Source organism: Aulonocara sp. 'chitande type north' Nkhata Bay, linkage group LG9, assembly GCF_057382095.1.
Source record: "Aulonocara sp. 'chitande type north' Nkhata Bay isolate Kocher_YH1m ecotype deep benthic linkage group LG9, A_spYH_male_GT1.1, whole genome shotgun sequence".
NCBI lineage: Eukaryota > Metazoa > Chordata > Actinopteri > Cichliformes > Cichlidae > Aulonocara > Aulonocara sp. 'chitande type north' Nkhata Bay.
The window spans coordinates 7868856-7893390 of NC_141352.1; the positions used below are offsets into that span (position 1 = coordinate 7868856).

The 24535-nt window shown below is 41.9% G+C and overlaps 1 protein-coding gene across 2 annotated transcripts in view; it reads left to right on the top strand.

Annotated features, from left to right (window-relative positions):
* Positions 1-18085, top strand: part of sugct (succinyl-CoA:glutarate-CoA transferase) — a 69499-nt gene extending 51414 nt beyond the window's left edge. Inside the window, exons 13-14 of one of the 2 annotated variants that reach the window (XM_086305537.1) lie at positions 8256-8319; positions 15937-18083. In XM_086305537.1, coding sequence (XP_086161663.1) covers positions 8256-8319; positions 15937-16100 — 228 coding nt within the window. In that variant the 3' untranslated portion in view covers positions 16101-18083. Of the gene's footprint in view, positions 1-8255; positions 8320-15936 lie in introns of both variants that reach the window. The other variant, XM_086305538.1, reaches the window with a different exon arrangement.
* The last annotated feature ends 6450 nt before the right edge of the window (positions 18086-24535 follow it).

Sequence of the window (24535 nt, forward strand, 5' to 3'; positions counted from 1 at the left end):
GTTAACCCTTTAAAGCCGGTCAGAGCAGCACGCTCCGTTTTGCGTAACTATTTTTAAATCCCTGTAGAACCTGAACCGTGTAAGCTAGCGCAATAATTTGTTTTGCATATGAAACCGGAGGAGTTGTACTTACATCTGATGCCATCAGCTTGTCCTCGGTCACGGTTTCGTTCCACATATAGCTTTGCAAAAATTGCATAAAAAGCGCTTGCAGGAACAAAAACATAATATTCCAGAAACACGCTTTGCCGATCCGATCAGCTGTTCGTAACACTTCCCACAGTAAAATGATGCACATGCTGTTTTCTTTGCAAATTTGCATCATAGGATTGCTTTTTGTTTTTCCTGCAGTATATAAAAATTGCTGTATCTCCAAAATAAAACTATGAAGACAATCAAAATAAATTTCCTGTTGTTGTAAACTATTTTTTGCAACTTTATTGTATTTAAAGTTTTGAGGGATAAGCCTCTTAAATTTCTCCAAGTAGAAATATATGTAAACAAAACAAAAGCGATTTTCAATTTTTTTTGTAGTTTATTGCACTTTTTTGCAATTTATGTAATTACTATGCACTTAATGCATACATATTATTAAAATATGGGCTATAACAGTTGTATTGATGTATAGCAACTTGAAATGCTCCCACAAATGGCACTACAGCATGTAAAAAAAAAAAAAAAGCTCTGGTGGACTTGGTTCTATAGTAGGTCTTAAAGGGTTAAATAAATATCGTCAAATAATCTTGATCTCAATTTCAGTGAAAATAATCGTGATTATCATTTTTGCCATAATCGAGCAGCCCTACTTCCGGGCCTAAAGTAGTCTGCGTTTAATATGGCTTTTGTGTTGTTAACATGTTTAATGTTATGTATTTTCTTATATTTAATCTCAAAAAGCTCCTAAAACAGTCAGTGATCACTGTTGACCTCCCTCGGCTTTTATTACCGCTAATCATTTATTTAAGCTCAGTTTTTAAAACCTTAGGATGTAACTACAGCCCAGCCCATGCAGCAGTATATGAATGACTAACCTCGTATTGTGGCTGCATTATCTCAGTTGTTCTCCTGGCTGAAGTTTGGTCCTTTTACAGCATCCTGCCATGCGATTACATTTGTTCCTGACCACCGAAAACACTCATGTTAACTTTTATCGAGTGGAAAAAAAGTTAGCTTGTTCATATTATGCTAACATAGCTGTGTCGCTAGCGGTCACGTAGCACATCATTATATACCAGCTAGCCAAACTTCAGTAACCCTACAAACGTCACTGCTGTTTAGTTTTCTGTCTTCATTTATGTTGGAAGTGATAACAGAGCTGTACGTTTTAATTTGTTTCCAAAACCCCGCAGTCAGGACATGCTATATTGTATTTAGATAGAAGCTAGCAAGCTAACTTCCTGCTAACTTCTAACTCCGTTAAATGTCAAAAATGTCCGTTGTCATGGATGCCTGGATGTTAAACTCAATTGTTACACCTGGTAGAGCAGAACGCTGATCATTTTATTAAAGATGAAAGACTTTAGACAGTTTTTCAACTCTCAGTAATGCCATAGTGATCGTTTGATATATGGACCTGCAGCGGAGTTTAGGCTATAGATAGATGCTATAGATGTGACCTGTAGTTATAGCAGTAACCTACACTGCATAGATGTGACCTGTAGTTGTAGCAGTAACCTACACTGCATAGATGTGACCTGTAGTTGTAGCAGTAAACTACACTGCTATAGATGTGACCTGTAGTTGTAGCAGTAAACTACACTGCTATAGATGTGACCTGTAGTTGTAGCAGTAAACTACACTGCTATAGATGTGACCTGTAGTTATAGCAGTAACCTACACTGCTATAGATGTGACCTGTAGTTATAGCAGTAACCTACACTGCTATAGATGTGACCTGTAGTTATAGCAGTAACCTACACTGCATAGATGTGACCTGTAGTTGTAGCAGTAAACTACACTGCTATAGATGTGACCTGTAGTTATAGCAGTAACCTACACTGCTATAGATGTGACCTGTAGTTGTAGCAGTAACCTACACTACATAGATGTGACCTGTAGTTATAGCAGTAACCTACACTGCATAGATGTGACTTGTAGTTGTAGCAGTAACCTACACTGCTATAGATGTGACCTGTAGTTGTAGCAGTAAACTACACTGCTATAGATGTGACCTGTAGTTATAGCAGTAAACTACACTGCTATAGATGTGACCTGTAGTTGTAGCAGTAAACTACACTGCATAGATGTGACCTGTAGTTGTAGCAGTAACCTACACTGCATAGATGTGACCTGTAGTTGTAGCAGTAAACTACACTGCATAGATGTGACCTGTAGTTGTAGCAGTAAACTACACTGCTATAGATGTGACCTGTAGTTATAGCAGTAAACTACACTGCTATAGATGTGACCTGTAGTTGTAGCAGTAAACTACACTGCTATAGATGTGACCTGTAGTTGTAGCAGTAAACTACACTGCTATAGATGTGACCTGTAGTTGTAGCAGTAAACTACACTGCTATAGATGTGACCTGTAGTTGTAGCAGTAAACTACACTGCTATAGATGTGACCTGTAGTTATAGCAGTAAACTACACTGCTATAGATGTGACCTGTAGTTATAGCAGTAAACTACACTGCTATAGATGTGACCTGTAGTTGTAGCAGTAAACTACACTGCTATAGATGTGACCTGTAGTTATAGCAGTAAACTACACTGCTATAGATGTGACCTGTAGTTGTAGCAGTAAACTACACTGCTATAGATGTGACCTGTAGTTATAGCAGTAAACTACACTGCTATAGATGTGACCTGTAGTTATAGCAGTAACCTACACCGCTATAGATGTGACCTGTAGTTGTAGCAGTAAACTACACTGCTATAGATGTGACCTGTAGTTGTAGCAGTAAACTACACTGCTATAGATGTGACCTGTAGTTATAGCAGTAAACTACACTGCTATAGATGTGACCTGTAGTTATAGCAGTAAACTACACTGCTATAGATGTGACCTGTAGTTGTAGCAGTAAACTACACTGCTATAGATGTGACCTGTAGTTGTAGCAGTAAACTACACTGCTATAGATGTGACCTGTAGTTGTAGCAGTAAACTACACTGCTATAGATGTGACCTGTAGTTGTAGCAGTAAACTACACTGCTATAGATGTGACCTGTAGTTGTAGCAGTAAACTACACTGCTATAGATGTGACCTGTAGTTATAGCAGTAAACTACACTGCTATAGATGTGACCTGTAGTTGTAGCAGTAAACTACACTGCTATAGATGTGACCTGTAGTTGTAGCAGTAAACTACACTGCTATAGATGTGACCTGTAGTTATAGCAGTAAACTACACTGCTATAGATGTGACCTGTAGTTATAGCAGTAAACTACACTGCTATAGATGTGACCTGTAGTTGTAGCAGTAAACTACACTGCTATAGATGTGACCTGTAGTTGTAGCAGTAACCTACACTGCTATAGATGTGACCTGTAGTTATAGCAGTAACCTACACCGCTATAGATGTGACCTGTAGTTATAGCAGTAACCTACACTGCTATAGATGTGACCTGTAGTTATAGCAGTAAACTACACTGCTATAGATGTGACCTGTAGTTATAGCAGTAACCTACACTGCTATAGATGTGACCTGTAGTTATAGCAGTAACCTACACCGCTATAGATGTGACCTGTAGTTATAGCAGTAAACTACACTGCTATAGATGTGACCTGTAGTTATAGCAGTAACCTACACCGCTATAGATGTGACCTGTAGTTATAGCAGTAAACTACACTGCTATAGATGTGACCTGTAGTTGTAGCAGTAACCTACACTGCTATAGATGTGACCTGTAGTTGTAGCAGTAACCTACACTGCTATAGATGTGACCTGTTGTTGTAGCAGTAACCTACACTGCTATAGATGTGACCTGTAGTTATAGCAGTAAACTACACTGCTATAGATGTGACCTGTAGTTATAGCAGTAACCTACACTGCTATAGATGTGACCTGTAGTTATAGCAGTAAACTACACTGCTATAGATGTGACCTGTAGTTATAGCAGTAACCTACACCGCTATAGATGTGACCTGTAGTTATAGCAGTAAACTACACTGCTATAGATGTGACCTGTAGTTGTAGCAGTAACCTACACTGCTATAGATGTGACCTGTAGTTGTAGCAGTAACCTACACTGCTATAGATGTGACCTGTTGTTGTAGCAGTAACCTACACTGCTATAGATGTGACCTGTAGTTGTAGCAGTAACCTACACTGCTATAGATGTGACCTGTAGTTGTAGCAGTAACCTACACTGCTATAGATGTGACCTGTAGTTGTAGCAGTAACCTACACTGCTATAGATGTGACCTGTAGTTGTAGCAGTAACCTACACTGCTATAGATGTGACCTGTTGTTGTAGCAGTAACCTACACTGCTATAGATGTGACCTGTAGTTATAGCAGTAACCTACACTGCTATAGATGTGACCTGTAGTTGTAGCAGTGTAGGTTACGCTTTGCTCCCACTTACTGAAGTTTCTATTCATCTCCAATAAATCTGAGAGCCCAGGCTCCGATCAGATGTGACGTCACACAGTAACACCACACAGACACACACAGACTCTCATTTCTCTTTTGGATGAAGTGAAATTTTAAATGAAGGATGAATGGTGCGATTTGCTGAGCCCAGTGAAATCAGGGTTGGTGTTCCTGATGTGACGGCTCAGGCCTGAGAGCACATTTACATTCTTCCTCGTCCTCTTCCTCTTCCACGGGAAATCATTTAGACTTTCTGCCACATTCACCGATGTTCGTCAGTCTGTCCTGTTCCTTTTTTTAGCTCCCTGATAAAAGATTCGTCTGCCTGCTCTGCCGGGACTTCCAGGTCAGTGAGCCCCGAATGCAGGTCGGGACAACACAGAGAGTCTGACAGCCGAGAGCTTCACTTTCACTTTCATTTGAGAAACTTTCCTTTCTTTCCGCTGCGCGCTGGATTTTCTCTGATCCATTTTCGTGCCTGTGTCAGTGTGACATCCTGCTGCGACAGGTCGAGGTAACACCTGATGGATGTGCTCTGCAGTGGGCTGAGGCGAGGCACAGTGCCTGTCAGGGTTATTAGACAAGTTGTAAATAGACGACATGAATCCATATTTATTCCCAGTACAACAAAAACACATTAAAGGTAGAAACTGTGAAATGTTTAACAGATATGAGCTGATTTTGAGTTTGACCCATGTGACCGAGCTGCTGACAGCTGATCAGCTACTTCCTGTCCCAACTTTATTCAAACTCAAAATGAGCTCATGTGTTTCCTAACATGGTACAGTTTCTCATTTTAAAGACTTTACATGTTTTCTATGTTCTGCTGTGAAACACGAAGACCCAATTTATTCAGCATTACAGATGAGTTTAAAAAATAAAAGCCGATGGAAGAAATCAGGGTCTGCACCCTGATGGAAACATGGAAATCTAATGGAAAGGATGCAAGGCCCCTGAAACAGCCTCGGTTCATAGAGGTGATGAAGGTCGTTAAGGGTGCACTGGAAAGTACACATAATTGATCACAATGAAATATCAATGAGATGTGCTCTTTAAAAAGAAAGGCAGACGGTGTGTGGGCGCTAAAGGTTAACCTTTCACCCAGGTTCAGTCTTTTTTTTAATCTCTCCACGGCTGAACCCCTAATGCGTCAGTCGAAGTGTGTCCACATTTCTACACGTTGTACATGCAGGTGGAGGGACAGGAGGCCTCACCTCATCATCGCCCTGACTGCACCGTGTTTCTGCAGGTTTCCTTCCTCCACCAACACTCCTCACACAGAAACTCTGCAGATTCACACTCTGAGTTTTAATCTACAGGGTGGGCCATTTCTATGGATACACCGTAATAACATGGGAATGGTTGGTGATACTAAAGTCCTGTTTGTGGCACATTAGTATATGTGAGGGGGAAACTCCTCAAGATGGGTGGTGACCATGGTGGCCATTTAGAAGTTGGCTACCCTGTACAACAATGTCAAAAACAAAATGTACAGGATGTCTGAATGTTGATAAATGTGTGTGCAGTAGGGCAGCCATGTTGTTGGTCACATGATGTCATTAAACTAGGGCTGGGTTTTGATTATCGATTTATTGATTAAAATTGATTCTAGCTTGGATAACGTGATATCGATTGATTAAATCCTGCATCGATTTTTAAATATTAATTTATTTTGCCCCAAACGCCAGAATCTCAGATTAAACCTCACAAAATTTCAACAACCACCAAACAGCTAAAACAGTAAATGAGAGCAGGAACACGGCTTCTGCACGAAGACGTAAACACAAAGCAAGGAGCAGCCGACGGATCAGAATCAGTGACCTTTCAGCCCCGACGGGGTGTCTGTGTATGCGCCTTTAAGATTTAGTCAAGTTTAACATCCTGTGTGGGTCACATTTGACAAGTTTTAACTTTTGAGTAAACGTTATCCTTTTAGCCTGAACTTTGATGACAGTTTTTTGTACAGTGGAGCTGTTCAAATGGACTTCAGATCATGGAGAAGGTCTAGTCCCTGTCAGGCTTTTCAGGGAGTTTTTAGACTTCCTGATAATAATGAATTACAGTCGTCCAGCCTGGAAGTAATAAATGCATGAACTAGTTTTTCAGCGTCAGTCTGAGACAGGATATTTCTAACTTTAGAGATGTTGCACAAATGGAAGAAAGCAGTCTTACATATTTGTTTAATATGTGCGTTGAAGGACATGTCCTGGTCAAAAATGACTCCAAGGTTCCTCACAGCGTTACTGGAGGCCAAGGTAATGCCATCCAGAGTAAGAATCTGGTTAGATACCATATTTCTAAGCTTTTCAGGGCCGAGTACAATAACCTCAGTTTGATCTGAATTAAGAAGCAGAAAGTTAGCGGCCATCCAGGTCTTTATGTCTTTAAGACATTCCTGCAGTTTAACTCATTGGTGTGTGTTATCTGGCTTCATGGACAGATAGAGCTGGGTGTCATCTGTATGCTATGTCTTCTGATGTCTAATAATAATAAGTCCTCTGTTGGGGCTGTGAGAAAATAATCTAACAGTAAGGAGTTAGAATCCATTTATTCTGAGCTGGATGAGATTAGACTCACTGAGATTAAAGCAGAGTGAGAGGTCCGGACATAATAATGTGTGTGCAGTCTGTGCTTTGAATGCAGACTAATTGTAAGTGTTTGTTAAGATTGAATTACTGTTTATAATTGTCAGTGGTTGTCACGAAGACTTGTGTGTGATAAAGAAGTGATGATGGTGTTTAACAGCTGTGTAATAAATCCCAACAGTGCCAGGACATTACGCCTGTTATGTGTTCAGGTGAAACAGGATGTGGTGGTAATAAATGTTTCTCCACAAAAATGAGTTTTATAAGACTAAATTCTCTCCCTGCTGGCTCCAACTTTAATCAAGGATTAATGATCCATTATTGATGTCAGAAATGTTCTTTAAACATTCTGAGGAAAGCTGCAGTTCTGGGCTGTGTGGCAAGCAGAAGCTGGACCCAAAATGCAGGCTCTCAGCTTTATTGGCTGGCAAGGAAGATTCATACAAAACCAAACCACACTGGGAAATCTAAGTTCAAGAAACCACAGGGAGAGAGTAACACACAGCAGCTGGGAGAAATCAGACATAACCAGACCAAAGGGAAGCAAACCCAATATATTCATGTAGGACACAGACCTTCAAAGTAAAACAGGAAATGTAACACTGATGCGGACTAACTAGGGGAAACACAGAGACCAACATAAAGGAGGCACAGAGGGCAGCTACTAAACACTTAGAAAACTAAACAGAATACAAGAGACTTAGATACAAGACTATAGAATAAACTGAGGCAACAAAGACAACTTAGAACATGCATCATAATACAAAAACCCTGAGACACAAGTGACTCCAGACACTGGGTCAGCAGATCCAGGATCCTGACAAGTTCAGACGTTTGTTGACGTTTGATTCTTACAGTGGGTCAGAATTTACCTGAACTTTACTGTGAAGGGGAAATGACCTCTACAGACCAAAGCAGGCTGTGAACTTTTAACATGGGAGTCTATGGGACTGACTCACTGCTGCCTCTGCTGGACGTCAGGGGAACTGCAGCTTCATTTTTTAACCCCCGAGTTAATGTTTGCTCCACATTTATCTCATGAGACATATACAATAAAACACAATGACATGCAGCCCCTCCTGCACACAGCACGGGTCAGTGTCTGATGTTTGTAACTGTGTTGTTTTCACAGGTGAAACACAATCGCCTCGTACAGGAGATGAACCATCCAACAGCAGGACGCATCGCTGTCGTCGGTCAGCACGCACACACACACACACACACACACACACACACACACACAGACACACACACACACACACACACACACACACACACACACAGACACACACACACACACACACACGCACACACACACGCACACACACACACACACACACACACACAGACACACACACACACACACGCACACACGCACACACACACGCACACACACACACACACACACACACACACACACAGACACACACACACACACACACACACACACACACACGCACACACACACACACACACACACAGACACACGCACACACACACACACACACACACACACGCACGCACACACACACACACACACAGACACACACACACACACAAACATGCACACACACACACGCTGTCCTCACTGTAACCCTTCTCCTTCAGTTTTTGACACCAGTTTGGTAAATGACATTTTCCAAGAACACAAACAAATATTTCCCATTAAAACCACAGGATTGTGTTCATCTGACACACAGACACACACTCGTCCACAGGGACTCTCCTGCTTTGATGGATCTCAGCATGTTTCCACTAAGAGGAAGCTGTTTGTCCACCAAAATGTATTTACTGTCTAATCTGTCTTCTAACCTGTGTGTGTGTGTGTGTGTGTGTGTGTGTGTGTGTGCGTCTGGCCAGCCGAGCAGGAAGACATTCATAATGACCAGAGGCAGGTCACAGCGTGTGTGTTATAGTACTTGTATGGATCCTCATACGGTCCTATCCTGGACTCAGAGGGTTGGTGTCAGTCGCAGGTCCGTCGGCACACTTGGTTCAGATTTGTAGCTGGTGGTGACATCGGGGGAAAACGTCCCTTCAAAGCAAACGTCTCAAACACAGCGAGGCTGCTGCTCCATTTCATGCCATTGGAGTTATTGTGGTGTGGCTGTGGTCTCCAGTGCTGTGTCCTCTGGTGTCATAACTGACATTCCACCAGCTGAGGAAACAGCCAGCACTGCCCGCTCAATAACATCAGGATGGTTCCAGAAACATACTGAAAGAACGAGTGATTATCTTCCCACGAACAGAGCCGTCCATCATGGGGTGCTGTTAATAACAGGGCAGGTATTTGAATCCGAGCAGCCAAAGACCAGATCCACACTGGGGGGGCTGTGGTTCAGTAAAATGAGCTAACGAGGAAAGATGGAAAAATGCGGAGAGTCTAAGACAGAAATCCAAAACAGTGCCTGATCAGGGTCTTCTCCCTGTGAAGCGCATCTATGGGCTCGAGCCGGCTGCTCTACAGCCATACAGCATGTGGTTGTGTTTTAATTCTTTGCATCTTGTTCTGTTTAATCTGAACAAGCCCCTAAAAATAGTGAGTGATGACTGTCGGCCTCTCTGGGCTTTTATTACCAGTATTCAATTCAATGCTCTGTTTTTAAAACGCTACGATGCAACGACAGCCCAGCGGTTTGACAGACACCAAATATTTGAACATGTTAGAAAAGAATGACTCTGAGGCTGACAAAGGTTAGCATGGGTGCATGAGGCTTCATAGCCAGGACTCCAAACGTGCAGCAGCATGTTAATGACTGTACTCGTGCTGGGGATGGATGCTGTCAGGTGTTCTCCTGACTGATGTTTGGTCCATTTTCAGCATCTTTTTCTGCCCTGACGTGTTTGTCGCTGCCCATCAGGGACCCTCAATGAAAGTTAACGTGAGGGGAAACAAGTTAGCGTTTATCTTCCAGCCTCACTGTGCTAATGTGCTGCTAATGTTAATCATTATTGAGTTTGGGAACTGAAGACAAGCTTGGCCAATGAAATCAGACTGAAGAGGCGGATACATGTGAGCTGGGACGATAATGTAATCAGTACTCATTAGATAAACATGTTTGTCACATGTATATCAGTGATGGATTCCCTCAGGTTCTTTTTAAACCTTTCGATTGAAACCAGAAATGTTCAGGAAGGTTCGGCTCACTGCAGATGCACTTAAACTGTGTTTCCTGCAAAGACGGAGACCTGATGGGCTCAGTGAACTCACAGAGCAGAGCTCTACTACATGCTTCACTCACCCAGTCACAGTTACACAGCTTTAATCTGTGCCTAAACACACAGATGGAAGCATTATGACCTGACGTTCATTGTCTTCCCACGGATACCTCAGCATGTGGACCAGATTCGTGAGGGATCTATCCACTGACCCTCCGATTAATAGGTGACCCGCTCTTCCACCTGAGCCACAGCCAGCCAATCACAATCACATGAATAATGCTCACAGAGATTTAGGTTTGTGTGTTTCCTGCAAACTGAACCTTAAACTGAAAATCACCGTCCTGACTTTGTGGCCGAGTCCTCGCAGTGTGACTGCAAACAGATTTATGTGCCCACAACATGACCAACACATGTGCACACACACATCCTGCTAACATGTAACATGATGTCTCACTGCCTCCGTGTGCTCTGTGATCCTGTTCCCTCATGTGATTTACACCAAACCATAACGTGAGAGGAATCTGTGTGTGTGTGCGTTTGTGTGTCAGCCCATTCACAGCCCTAACAATATCCTTTTCTTTGCTCTGCACTTTCCTCTTTTGTGCATCTCTGTTTAGTAAACAACACCAGACACAAGTGTGTGTGTGTGTGTGTGTGTGTGTGTGCACATTTGTGTGGTGTGTGTGTTGTCTGTACCTCGGAGGTTAATTGGGCGTGAAAACGTGCTGCTCAGAACATTCATTGGCCGACCTGTTGATGGCACTCCTCTGTTTGTGAGTGTGTATTCATGTGTGTGTGCGTGTGCTGTTTCAGAGCCAGGAAATAGCTCAGAACAAACAGTAACAGACTGAAACGTGATGGAGGCAGCGAATAAAAGCAGGACACAAACCAAGCTATTCAAGCTAGAGCCAATGCAACCTGCAGGCAGCGCTAAACACAAACCTGAGGACGGCCCACCTGCCCTGACAGTCCCAGTAACCACCACAACCACCTGTAACTAAGCAACCAGCAACACCTGTAACTAAGCAACCACAACTACGTGTTACTAGGCAACCATGACAACCTGTAACTAATTAACTATGAACACCTCTAACTAATCAAAGACAACCACCTGTAACTAAGCAACCACAACTACGTGTTACTAGGCAACCATGACAACCTGTAACTAATTAAGCATGAACACCTCTAACTAATCAAAGACAACTATCTCTAACTAATTAACCATGTCCGCCTGTAACTAAGCAACCAGGTACACCTGTAACTAAGCAAACACAACTACGTGTTACTAAGCAACCATGACCACCTGTAGTTAATTAACTAATTAAATATAACCACCTCTAGCTAATGAACTAGAACCACCTGTAAGTAATCAATCATGAGAACCTCTAACTAATCAAATACAATCATCTCTAGCAAGTCGTTATCCACAGCCATCTGTAACTAAGAAACCACGAACATCTGTAACTAAGCAACCACGACCATCTGTAACCAAGGATACCAAGATCATTTGTAACCAAGCAACCAAATTCTAAAAAACCTGTTTCTAAAAATGTAAAAAACAAAAAAAAAACCTTTTGTTTGTTTTTTAAAGTCCTATGTGATCAGGATCTGGTTTGTGTCCTTTTTCAGTTGTTATCTCTATTAACTATGATACAGAGTGATACCATGTATAATTCACAAGTTAACTTATTATATTATGTGATTATATAAACACAAATTATAACATCATTAGTTGATAAACATAAACTAAACAGTTAAAAGAGGTAATATTTACCGTTTATTAACACTGATCGTTATAATGTGTATAAACACCATTAGAAGTAATACTTCTATATAATTTCTTACCACAAACCTCACTGACCACAGACACAAAGAAAACTGTCAATCTTTTTCTGCCTCAGTGGTTTGATTATTTCTCCTCTTCGGTTTTAGCACAGAAATGCAAAAGAATGCAATCAGTGAATAACAGGATTACATAATCTTATTCCATAATTATTTGCCCTGACACCCTGAACACACACACAGTCAAACATGACACTACGCGGGCAGATACACATACACTTATGTCATCTTGCACGAGTGGCCTCACACACACACACAATGTGAGAGTTTGGCTCATTAGTGCTGTTCTTTAAAAAAAACAGCTGATTGTTGTGAGTTTCCCAAAATGAAATGTTTCCTTTTCCTCCTCGCTCACTTCCTGCCTTCATTATTTCTTTAAAACTAATTTAACAGAAAGAAATGAAATGAAACAGGAAGCTGAATTCAAAAAATAATCTTATATGAAATCAGAATGACTCACAGATGGTTGCTGGTCCCTTCCCTATTATAAGAACATGGTTAATTTGATGTTCCAGGTGACACACACACACACACAGACACACACACACACACACACACACACACACACACACACACACACACACACACACACACACACACACACAGACACACACACACCTGCATCAGTGTGACACGTGTACTCATTCACATATAGCTAATGTTTGCTGCTCATCTGCAAGCTGCTTTGCAGCCCACCTCCACCCAGCTCCTTCTTTTGTTACTGATGCCTGCTCTGCTCTGTGATGGTGTTCTCCTACGCCGAGTCGTAACTGTCGGTGGTCTTTACCAAAATCAGTGATTGCGTCACACGCTCGGCCACAACAATAGGGGCGGAGCTTTAATCAACCATTGTGTGATTATTGTTGTTGTAATTTGAGTGAAACACCCGAGGTTCACAGCAACACAAACACGTTATTCTGCACAGACACAAACGTACACAACAGCAGATCATAAAGAGAACATTACAGTCCATATAGACGTAAACTCCACCACAGTTCCATCCCTGATGCTCTCAGCTCCTTATGTAATGTGCATTCTCCTCGTATTGTAGTACTTTGAGTACATGTTGTAGTTTTCTCCTTCTTTTCTCGCTCATTGATCTCCATCAGAAACCTGCAGGAGCTCGTTTCTCTGACTGATCGGTGATTGATGGCTTCGGCCTGCGTCCATGCTGTGAGGCTTAAACTGTCTCTGCTCCTCCCACATTCTCCATGAGACAGACGTCCCACAGGGAACGATAACCTCATCAGAGAGGAGGACGAGAATGAGTTCACATCCTGGGTGGAGTGGGTCAGTGTGGGGTCTGATTAGATGAGTGTGGGGATGCTCAGAGCAGAGAGCTCCGGGCTCATGGTGGTTTAGTTCTTATTACTGACCCATAAACACACGAGTCTGTATATCTTGGTTGTGAGAAGTTGTGACGTGTGCAGGACGAGTCCACAGTGTCTCAGTGAGCAGACAAGCTGCTGTGAGGTGTGACGTACGGCAGCAGGTGGTTAGAGAACAGGATGTGACTGAGGTCCTTCAGCATCCTTTGGGCTCTGTGCAGACCTGTAGCACTGAGTGTGTGTGTGTGAAATAGTGAATGCAGGTTGTACAGCCTGGAAAAGCATTGTGGGTTTACCACATCCCACACCACATGTGCTGTGGGAACTACCGAGGCGATAATGTAACTTAATCGAAGAGAAGAAATCCCCACTCACAGCTCAGAGTGGAAAGAGCACACGAGGCTCAGCATCATAAATAACATGCAAGTTAGATTTTAGAGAAGACACAGCCGATCTTCTTCCTCTTTCTGCTCCTTTCAGAAGTCATCCGCCTCCATCTCCTCCTGCCCCAGCCCTCTTGCCACACCAGCCTCTGCATGTCCTCCTGCACTGCATCCATGAACGTGCTGGATGTTCACTTTTAAACCCAGTTTGGAAAAACATGTCGCGAGGTCTTGGGCACAGATCCCAGAGATAAGGCAGGATGTGATGTCAGTTATTAGTTTATTAACAAGAGGAGGAAACCCTCAGCAGGAAGGGGAGGGGCTTCACATTAGAAATAAATACATTTTAAAAATACGACGTTTCTTTGAACGCATCATAAACTACAGCAGCAGGCAGGATGTAAACAGGAAGGAGCGTTAGAAAAAACTTCATCCAGGATTAAATGCAGCCTGTAAAACCTATCGATCATTGTCATTGATCCCACAGTGCCACAGTTCCCATCAGCCCCGGTGTTTCCTCAGGAAGTTTAACCTGCGCCTCAGAAAGAACAGGAAATGACACGGCTGATAAATGAATGTTGTATTTTTGAGAATTTCTCAGGTTAACCTTTTATTTTGACAGTTTCTGGTTGGATTGCAGGGCATTATGGGAGATTTCAGTGTATGTCAGACCATTCAGGCTGCTCTGCTGAGATTAGAGTTTTATCTGTGTGTGTGTGTGTGTGTGTGTGTGTGTGTGTGTGTGTGTGTGTGTGTGTGTGTGTGTGTGTGTGTGTGTGTGTGTGTGTGTAATAAGTGAAAACAGCTGACTGTGTTCCATCTTTGTTTCAAACACAATTTGATTAGCAGGAGGATTTGAGTGAGTCTGAGTGTATTTGTGTGACTGTCATTGTTGAGAATGGGCTGTTGTTTCACTGCAGAGTGCCTGCAGGCCAAGACTGAGGGTTAAATTCTCTCATGTCATTAAACCAAAGATGGCGACCAAACAAGTCAACCCAGTCTCATGGCAGTTGGTGAGATAATCACGACCTTGTCTTGTTTTACCAGAAAACAATTTGTATTTTGATTCACGCTCCGCAACATTATTTGGTGTCTCTGAACACAACAGTTCATCAGTGCAGCCTCACATGTGCTCGTTAAACAGCAAAAAGCTGTGTGTGTGTTTCAGAGTTTGTATTCACTTTAAATATAAAAGCAGGTACAAATGTGTCGCTTTGTCATGACGATGTGCTAGTTGGGTTGAGAAAAATGGCTGCCATGTCTTTTTTCCATCTTTGTTTTCCTGGTTGCCATGGTGATGCTCTCTTTACTAGAAACACACCTCAGGAAATTTGTCCTGTGAAATGCAGCGCTGACATATTCATGACCTCAAGCACGAAAAGAAAAGAAAGATTGTATGTGATTATTTCATGGACTGTATCGCCACAAACCAGCGAAGAAGTAATCTGTTACATATTACAAGTTACTTCCCTTAAAAGTAATGGTGTAGATGACTTAATTACTTGCCAGAGAAAGTAACTGGCTGCATTAATTTCATGTTACTGTGTAAATGAGCTGATTGCACTGTCACATAATTACCAGTTAACAAACTAAAGTCTCACACTGACCCAGTCTCTGTCCCAAACACACACACACACACACACACACACACACACACACACACACACACACACATTTCAGTAACTTCATATACTTTAGATTTATTATTAATTGGCTTAGTTGTTTTTGTAAACACATCAGCTGCAGGGATTTCACTATGTGGGCATTTTACTTTAGTTCTCCCACCATAATCAGCTTTACATTGTCTGGCCACACCATGAATTACACTACACTACATTAGTGTTTATGACCTGTTACCCACTGAAAACAGCTGGAACTTTATGCAACCACAAATGTGATGAAAATCAGGAAATTGTTCTCCAAAGTGTGAGTGAGACCAGGAACACGAACACAAACAGGTGAAACATGGAAAGCAGTGGACAAACAAGAGAAGGAATGCAAAGATGAGAAAAACTGAATGAGTGGGATTGAATCTGCATTTCCTTTCCGACAGCACGCGGCTCTGATTCGCTGTCTCTTTTTGTTTGTTTGTCTTCAGGTCCGGCGGTTCGTTTCAGCAGCTTCTCTCCAAGCGGCCCGACACCCCCTCCTCTGATTGGCCAGCACACCGTAGAGGTGCTGCGAGACGTCTTATCGTACAGCAATGAAGTTATAGAAACCCTGCTGGAGTCAAAAGCAGTGGTTCAGAATGAAGTCTTGTGATTGGCCGAAAGAAAAATAATTAACAAGAGAAAGGAAAAGACAAAAACTGATCATTTTTACCTGATCACTAGTTTTGATTTTAAAGGACTGATCATTAAACATTTAGATTTCAGCTGAAGATAAGTTCATATTTCCATTTTTAAATGTATTTTTTAATGATTTATGAACAATTTCTGTATACGGAGTGTTTTTACACAAATATGAAGCTGATTCTTCTAACATCTTTGTGTTTTATGACTCTACAGTAACTCTACAGAACTCTACAGTAACACTACAGTAACACTACAGTAACTCTACAGAACTCTACAGTAACTCTACATAACTCTATAGTAACACTACAGTAACTCTACAGTAACACTACAGTAACTCTACAGTAACATTACAGAACTCTACAGTAACAATTCAGTAACTCTACAGAATTCTACAGTAACACTACAGTAACTCTACAGTAACTCTACAGAACTCTACAGAACTCTATAGTAACACTACAGTAACTCTACAGTAACACTACAGTAACTCTACAGTAACATTACAGAACTCTACAGTAACAATTCAGTAACTCTACAGAATTCTACAGTAACACTACAGTAACACTACAGTAACTCTACAGAACTCTACAGTAACTCTACAGAATTCTACAGTAACACTACAGTAACTCTACAGAACTCTACAGAACTCTATAGTAACACTACAGTAACTCTACAGTAACACTACAGTAACTCTACAGTAACATTACAGAACTCTACAGTAACAATTCAGTAACTCTACAGAATTCTACAGTAACACTACAGTAACACTACAGTAACTCTACAGAACTCTACAGAACTCTATAGTAAGACTACAGTAACTCTACAGTAACTCTACAGAACTCTACAGTAACTCTACAGAACTCTATAGTAAGACTACAGTAACTCTACAGTAACACTACAGTAACTCTACAGTAACTCTACATAATTCTATAGTAACTCTACAGTAACATTACAGAACTCTACAGTAACAATTCAGTAACTCTACAGAATTCTACAGAATTCTACAGTAACACTACAGTAACACTACAGTAACTCTACAGTAACTCTACAGAACTCTATAGTAAGACTACAGTAACTCTACAGTAACACTACAGTAACTCTACAGTAACTCTACATAATTCTATAGTAACTCTACAGTAACATTACAGAACTCTACAGTAACACTACAGTAACTCTACAGAATTCTACAGTAACTCTACAGTAACTCTACAGAACTCTATAGTAAGACTACAGTAACTCTACAGTAACTCTACAGAATTCTACAGTAACACTACAGTTACTCTACAGAACTCTACAGTAACAATTCAGTAACTCTACAGAATTCTACAGTAACACTACAGTAACTCTACAGAACTCTACAGTAACTCTACATAACTCTATAGTAAGACTACAGTAACTCTATAGTAACACTACAGTAACTCTACAGTAACTCTACATAATTCTATAGTAACTCTACAGTAACATTACAGAACTCTACAGTAACAATTCAGTAACTCTACAGAATTCTACAGTAACACTACAGTAACACTACAGTAACTCTACAGTAACTCTACAGAACTCTATAGTAAGACTACAGTAACTCTACAGTAACACTACAGTAACTCTACAGTAACTCTACATAATTCTATAGTAACTCTACAGTAACATTACAGAACTCTACAGTAACACTACAGTAACTCTACAGAACTCTATAGTAACACTACAGTAACTCTACAGTAACTCTACAGTCATACTGTTCTAACTCTACAGGACACTGATGATTTTTGTCAGATGTTCAGGTCAGTGTTTGAAACAACACGCTACAAAATACCAAAGAAAGATCACACCATCATGACCTTATAAAATGTTTCTCAAAGCAAAATATGTTTATTGCACCTTAGAGCTGTTTATGAACTTGCTTTTAAATAAAACTTTTGAATCATTTTATGACCTGTGTATGTGCATGTGATGTGACACTGTGGGGTGTTGATGTCGTGATGATATGCTGGAATGTCAATTATAATTAAAGCTGCAAGCAGCGTTATGAGGGCCCTCGCACCCCCGGCACGTCGAGCCACTGCCAACACCTCAAACCGGCACGTCCGATGTGATGTCACATTGATGGATTTCATGCTTTTAATCACCAGCTAACATTTCATCTTATTCAACCAGGATTATAGTCATGCCACTAGGTGGCGCTCTAACCATTATTGACAAATAGCATAACAAACATTTCCAAGCTCGAGTCTCATCACACCTGCGACCTTTGGGAGAGATTGGACATTGTGTTTTTTAGTGACAGCAGATTACTGCTTTTTGCGAGTGATTGAAACTCTACGTGCCGCCATGACCACCCCGTTTCCCTGAACGGAAAAAGCTTCGCAATTTAACATCACAAAGGTCTTTAGATTCTACACACTGAAGAATGCTTCAATATGATGAAATCCCTTGGAGGAGTTCGTCAAAGTATGAGGCCTGAAAAGGGGGGAAAATGTCATCAAAATTACACATTAATTTTAAAATGGCTGACTTCCTGTTGGATTTGGGATATTGCTCCAAGAGACTTTTTTGTACATCTTGATATCTTACACAAGCTTACCAAGTGTCAGACTCATAGATGAAACACAGAGCAGGGGCTGATGTTTTGAAATATTGTAGGGGGCGCTGTGGAGCCATTTTGCGCTATTCAAGGAAAATGGTTACATAACAACAATGCCTTCATCCATTTGGAGGTGTGTGCCAAATTTCAAGCCTCTATAAACTTTCCAAGCCCCTCAAAAGCCACTTCATCTTTCATGATGAACCGCGTTGCCACCAGGGTGCGCCGTTCAGTTTAAAGTCACAATTTTTGCACTGAAGCATCACGAGGGACTGATGGTGATATTCACCGCTTTTGAGGTGGCCACGATCAACCTGTGAAAATCAGTACAACAAAGTTAAAGCCATGACATTTCCTGTTGCCACTAGGTGGCGCTGTCCGTATTTCCGACAATGGGCACATCAATCTGTTCAGGGCGGGTCTGACATCATGCCTGTAAAGTCTGGTACTGATCAGACTGGATTTCATTGAGTTATACTAATTTGTTTCTTCATGGCGTGACATCAAAGTTCGCCATGCTGCTGGGGTCACACCCTTTCGCGAAAACTCACAGTTTTCACTGTAACCCAAGACCAACTCCTTAAGGCTTTCCTGGAGAAATTTGAGGCTGCAGATGTCACCCATCACTATACTGTACCCCAAAGTGTAAAACATGACATTTCCTGTTCCCACTAGGTGGCGCTGTCCTTGATGTCAAATATGGCAGTTGAAATATGTTCAGGGGTGGAGCCTTATCATATGTGTTCACTTTGGTCAAGGTCAGAAAATGTATGACAAAATGAGAGGCAATAAGATTTTCATGGCGAGTCATCGAAATTCGCCATGGCGCCACGGCCTCATAGTATTGTGAAAACTCAAAAGCTCCGCAATTTAACATGGCCCAGGTGTGTAGTTGACACTGACCAAATATGAAGATTATACGACCAAATCCCAAGGAGGAGTTCGTTAAAGTTCGAGGCATGGAAATGGCAAAATTAGAGCCAAAATGTCACCTTCTCTTCCAAATGGCGGACTTCCTGTTGGGTTTGCGTCAATGGGCCCACTGACTTTTTTGTTCGTCTTGGCATGATACACATGTGTGCCAAATTTCATACATGTAGCCCAAACGATGTGGTCGTAGGGCTGCATTTTACAAGGCATAGGTGGCGCTGTAGAGCCATTTCCCAGTGCTCATATGTAAAACCATTAAAATACAAAATTTTTCACCAGACCTGGCATGTGTGCAAAATTTCATGAGTTTTTGAGCATGTTTAGGCCCTCAAAAAGGCCCTTGTTTGGGGTGAATAATAATAATAATAATAATAATAATTAAAGCTGCAAGCAGCGTTATGAGGGCCCTCGCACCCCCGGCACGTCGAGCCACTGCCAACACCTCAAACCGGCACGTCCGATGTGATGTCACATTGATGGATTTCATGCTTTTAATCACCAGCTAACATTTCATCTTATTCAACCAGGATTATAGTCATGCCACTAGGTGGCGCTCTAACTATTATTGACAAATAGCATAACAAACATTTCCAAGCTCGAGTCTCATCACACCTGCGACCTTTGGGAGAGATTGGACATTGTGTTTTTTAGTGACAGCAGATTACTGCTTTTTGCGAGTGATTGAAACTCTACGTGCCGCCATGACCACCCCGTTTCCCTGAACGGAAAAAGCTTCGCAATTTAACATCACAAAGGTCTTTAGATTCTACACACTGAAGAATGCTTCAATATGATGAAATCCCTTGGAGGAGTTCGTCAAAGTATGAGGCCTGAAAAGGGGGGAAAATGTCATCAAAATTACACATTAATTTTAAAATGGCTGACTTCCTGTTGGATTTGGGATATTGCTCCAAGAGACTTTTTTGTACATCTTGATATCTTACACAAGCTTACCAAGTGTCAGACTCATAGATGAAACACAGAGCAGGGGCTGATGTTTTGAAATATTGTAGGGGGCGCTGTGGAGCCATTTCGCGCTATTCAATGAAAATGATCACATGCCAACAAAGCGTTCATCCATTTGGAGGTGTGTGCCAAATTTCAAGCCTCTATAAACTTTCCAAGCCCCTCAAAAGCCACTTCATCTTTCATGGTGAACCGCGTTACCACCAGGGTGCGCCGTTCAGTTTAAAGTCACAATTTTTGCACTGAAGCATCGCGAGGGACTGATGTTGATATTCACCGCTTTTGAGGTGGCCACGATGAACCTGTGAAAATCAGTACAACAAAATTAAAGCCATGACATTTCCTGTGGCCACTAGGTGGCGCTGTCCGTATTTCCGACAATGGGCACATCAATCTGTTCAGGGCGGGTCTGACATCATGCCTGTAAAGTCTGGTACTGATCAGACTGGATTTCATTGAGTTATACTAATTTGTTTCTTCATGGCGTGACATCAAAGTTCGCCATGCTGCTGGGGTCACACCCTTTCGTGAAAAGTCACAGTTTTCACTGTAACCCAAGACCAACTCCTTAAGGCTTTCCTGGAGAAATTTGAGGCTGCAGATGTCACCCATCACTATACTGTACCCCAAAGTGTAAAACATGACATTTCCTGTTCCCACTAGGTGGCGCTGTACCTGGTGTCAAATATGGCAGTTGAAATATGTTCAGGGGTGGAGCCTTATCATATGTGTTCACTTTGGTCAAGGTCAGAAAATGTATGACAAAATGAGAGGCAATAAGATTTTCATGGCGAGTCATCGAAATTCGCCATGGCGCCACGGCCTCATAGTATTGTGAAAACTCAAAAGCTCCGCAATTTAACATGGCACAAGGGTGTAGTTGACACTGACCAAATATGATGGTTATGAAATCAAACCCCAAGGAGGAGTTCGCAAAAGTTCGAGGCATGGAAATGGCAAAATTAGAGCCAAAATGTCACCTTCTCTTCCAAATGGCGGACTTCCTGTTGGGTTTGCGTCAATGGGCCCACTGACTTTTTTGTTCGTCTTGGCATGATACACATGTGTGCCAAATTTCATACATGTAGCTCAAACGATGTGGTCGTAGGGCTGCATTTAACAAGGCATAGGTGGCGCTGTAGAGCCATTTCCCAGTGCTCATATGTAAAACCATTAAAATACAAAATTTTTCACCAGACCTGGCATGTGTGCAAAATTTCATGAGTTTTTGAGCATGTTTAGGCCCTCAAAAAGGCCCTTGTTTCGCCTGAATAATAATAATAATTAAAGCTGCAAGCAGCGTTACGAGGGCCCTCGCACCCCCGGCGCGTCGAGCCAAGCCCAACACCTAAAACCAGCACCTCCGATCTGATGTCACATTGATGGAATTCATGCATTTAACCACCAGCTAACATTTCAAGTCATTCATTCATGATTAGTTAGTCGTTCCACTAGGTGGCGCTCTAACCATTATGTACAAATGGCATAACAATCACTTCCGAGCTCGAGTCTCATCACACCTGAGACGTTTGGGAGAGATTGGACATTGTGTTTTTGAGTGACAGCAGATTACTGCTTTTTGGCGAGTGATTCAAACTCTAAGTGCCGCCATAACCACCCCGTTTCACTGAACGTAAAAAGCTTCGCAATTTAACATCACAAAGGTCTTTAGATTCCACACACTGGAGATTGGTTCAATATGATGAAATCCCTTGGAGGAGTTCGTCAAAGAACGGTGCCTGGAAAGAGGGGAAAATGTCACAAAAATTACACATTAATTTTAAAATGGCTGACTTCCTGTTGGATTTGGGATATTGCACCAAGAGACTTTTTTGTACATCTTGATATCTCCTATAAGCTTACCAGGTTTCAGAATCATACATAGAACACAGAGCAGGGGCTGTGGTTTTGAAATTTTGTAGGGGGCGCTGTGGAGCCACTTCGCGCTATTCAATGAAAATGATCACATGCCAACAAAGCGTTCATCCATTTGGAGGTGTGTGCCAAATTTCAAGCCTCTATAAACTTGCCAAGACCCTCAAAAGCCACTTCATCTTTCATGTTGAACAGCGTTGCCACCATGGTGCGCCGTTCAGTTTAAAGTCACAATTTTTGCACTGAAGCATCACGAGGGACTGATGGTGATATTCACCGCTTTTGAGGTGGCCAAGATGAACCTGTGAAAATCAATACAACAAAATTAAAGCCATGACATTTCCTGTTGCCACTAGGTGGCGCTGTCCGTATTTCCGACAATGGGCACATCAATCTGTTCAGGGCGGGTCTGAGATCATGCCTGTAAAGTCTGGTACTGATCAGACTGGATTTCATTGAGTTACACTAATTTGTTTCTTCATGGCGAGATATCAAAGTTCGCCATGCTGCTGGGGTCACACCCTTTTGCGAAAAGTCACAGTTTTCACTGTAACCCAAGACCAACTCCTTAAGGCTTTCCTGGAGAAATTTGAGGCTGCAGATGTCACCCATCACTATACTGTACCCCAAAGTGTAAAACATGACATTTCCTGTTCCCACTAGGTGGCGCTGTCCTTGATGTCAAATATGGCAGTTGAAATATGTTCAGGGGTGGAGCCTTATCATATGTGTGCTCTTTGGTCCAGATCGAAACATGTATGACAGAATGAGAGGCAATAAGATTTTCATGGCGAGTCATCGAAATTCGCCATGGCGCCACGGCCTCATAGTATTGTGAAAACTCAAAAGCTCCGCAATTTAACATGGCACAAGGGTGTAGTTGACACTGTCCAAATTTGAAGTTTATAGGACCAAATCCCAAGGAGGAGTTCGTTAAAGTACAAGGCATGGAAACGGTAAAATCAGACCCAAAATGTCACCTTCAATCCAAAATGGCGGACTTCCTGTTGGGTTTAGGACATTGCCATAATAGACTTTTTTGTTCGACTCTGAACGTTATATAGGTGTACCGACTTTCAAACGTGTAGGTCATACCCATACCGGGGGCTCGCGTTTTTAATTTTTCTAGGTGGCGCTACTGAGCTAATTTTCCCTGGCCATGTCTGGGAACATTAAAATACGTAAATTTTCACCAGACCTGACGCGTGTGCAAAATTTCATGAGTTTTCGAGCATGTTTAGGCCCTCAAACGGCCAATTCATTTGCCGGAATAATAATAATAATAATAATTAAAGCTGCAAGCAGCGTTATGAGGGCCCTCGCACCCCCGGCGTGTCGAGCCATGCCCAACACCTGAAACCAGCACCTCCGATCTGATGTCACATTGATGGAATTCATGCATTTAACCACCAGTTAACATTTCATTTGGTTCAACCATGAGTATAGTCGTCCCACTAGGTGGCGCTCTAACCATTATAGACAGAGGGCATAACAAACATTTCCGAGCTCGAGTCTCATCACGCCTGCGACCTTTGGGAGAGATTGGACTTTGTGTCTTTGAGTGACAGCATATTACTGCTTTTTGGCGAGTGATTGAAACTCCACGTGCCGCCATGACCACCCCGTTTCCTTGAACGTAAAAAGCTTCGCAATTTAACATCACAAAGGTCTTTAGATTCCACACACTGGAGAATGGTTCAATATGATGAAATCCCTTGGAGGAGTTCGTCAAAGTATGAAGCCTGAAAAGAGGGGAAAATGCAGCCAAAATTACACATTAATTTTAAAATGGCTGACTTCCTGTTGGATTTGGGATATTGCTCCAAGAGACTTTTTTGTACATCTTGATACTTTCCATAAGCTTACCAGGTTTCAGACTCATAGATGAAACACAGAGCAGGGGCTGATGTTTTGAAATTTTGTAGGGGGCGCTGTGGAGCAATTTCGCGCTATTCAATGAAAATGATCACATGACAACAAAGCCTACATCCATTTGGAGGTGTGTGCCAAATTTCAAGCCTCTATAAACTTTCCAAGCCCCTCAAAAGCCACTTCAT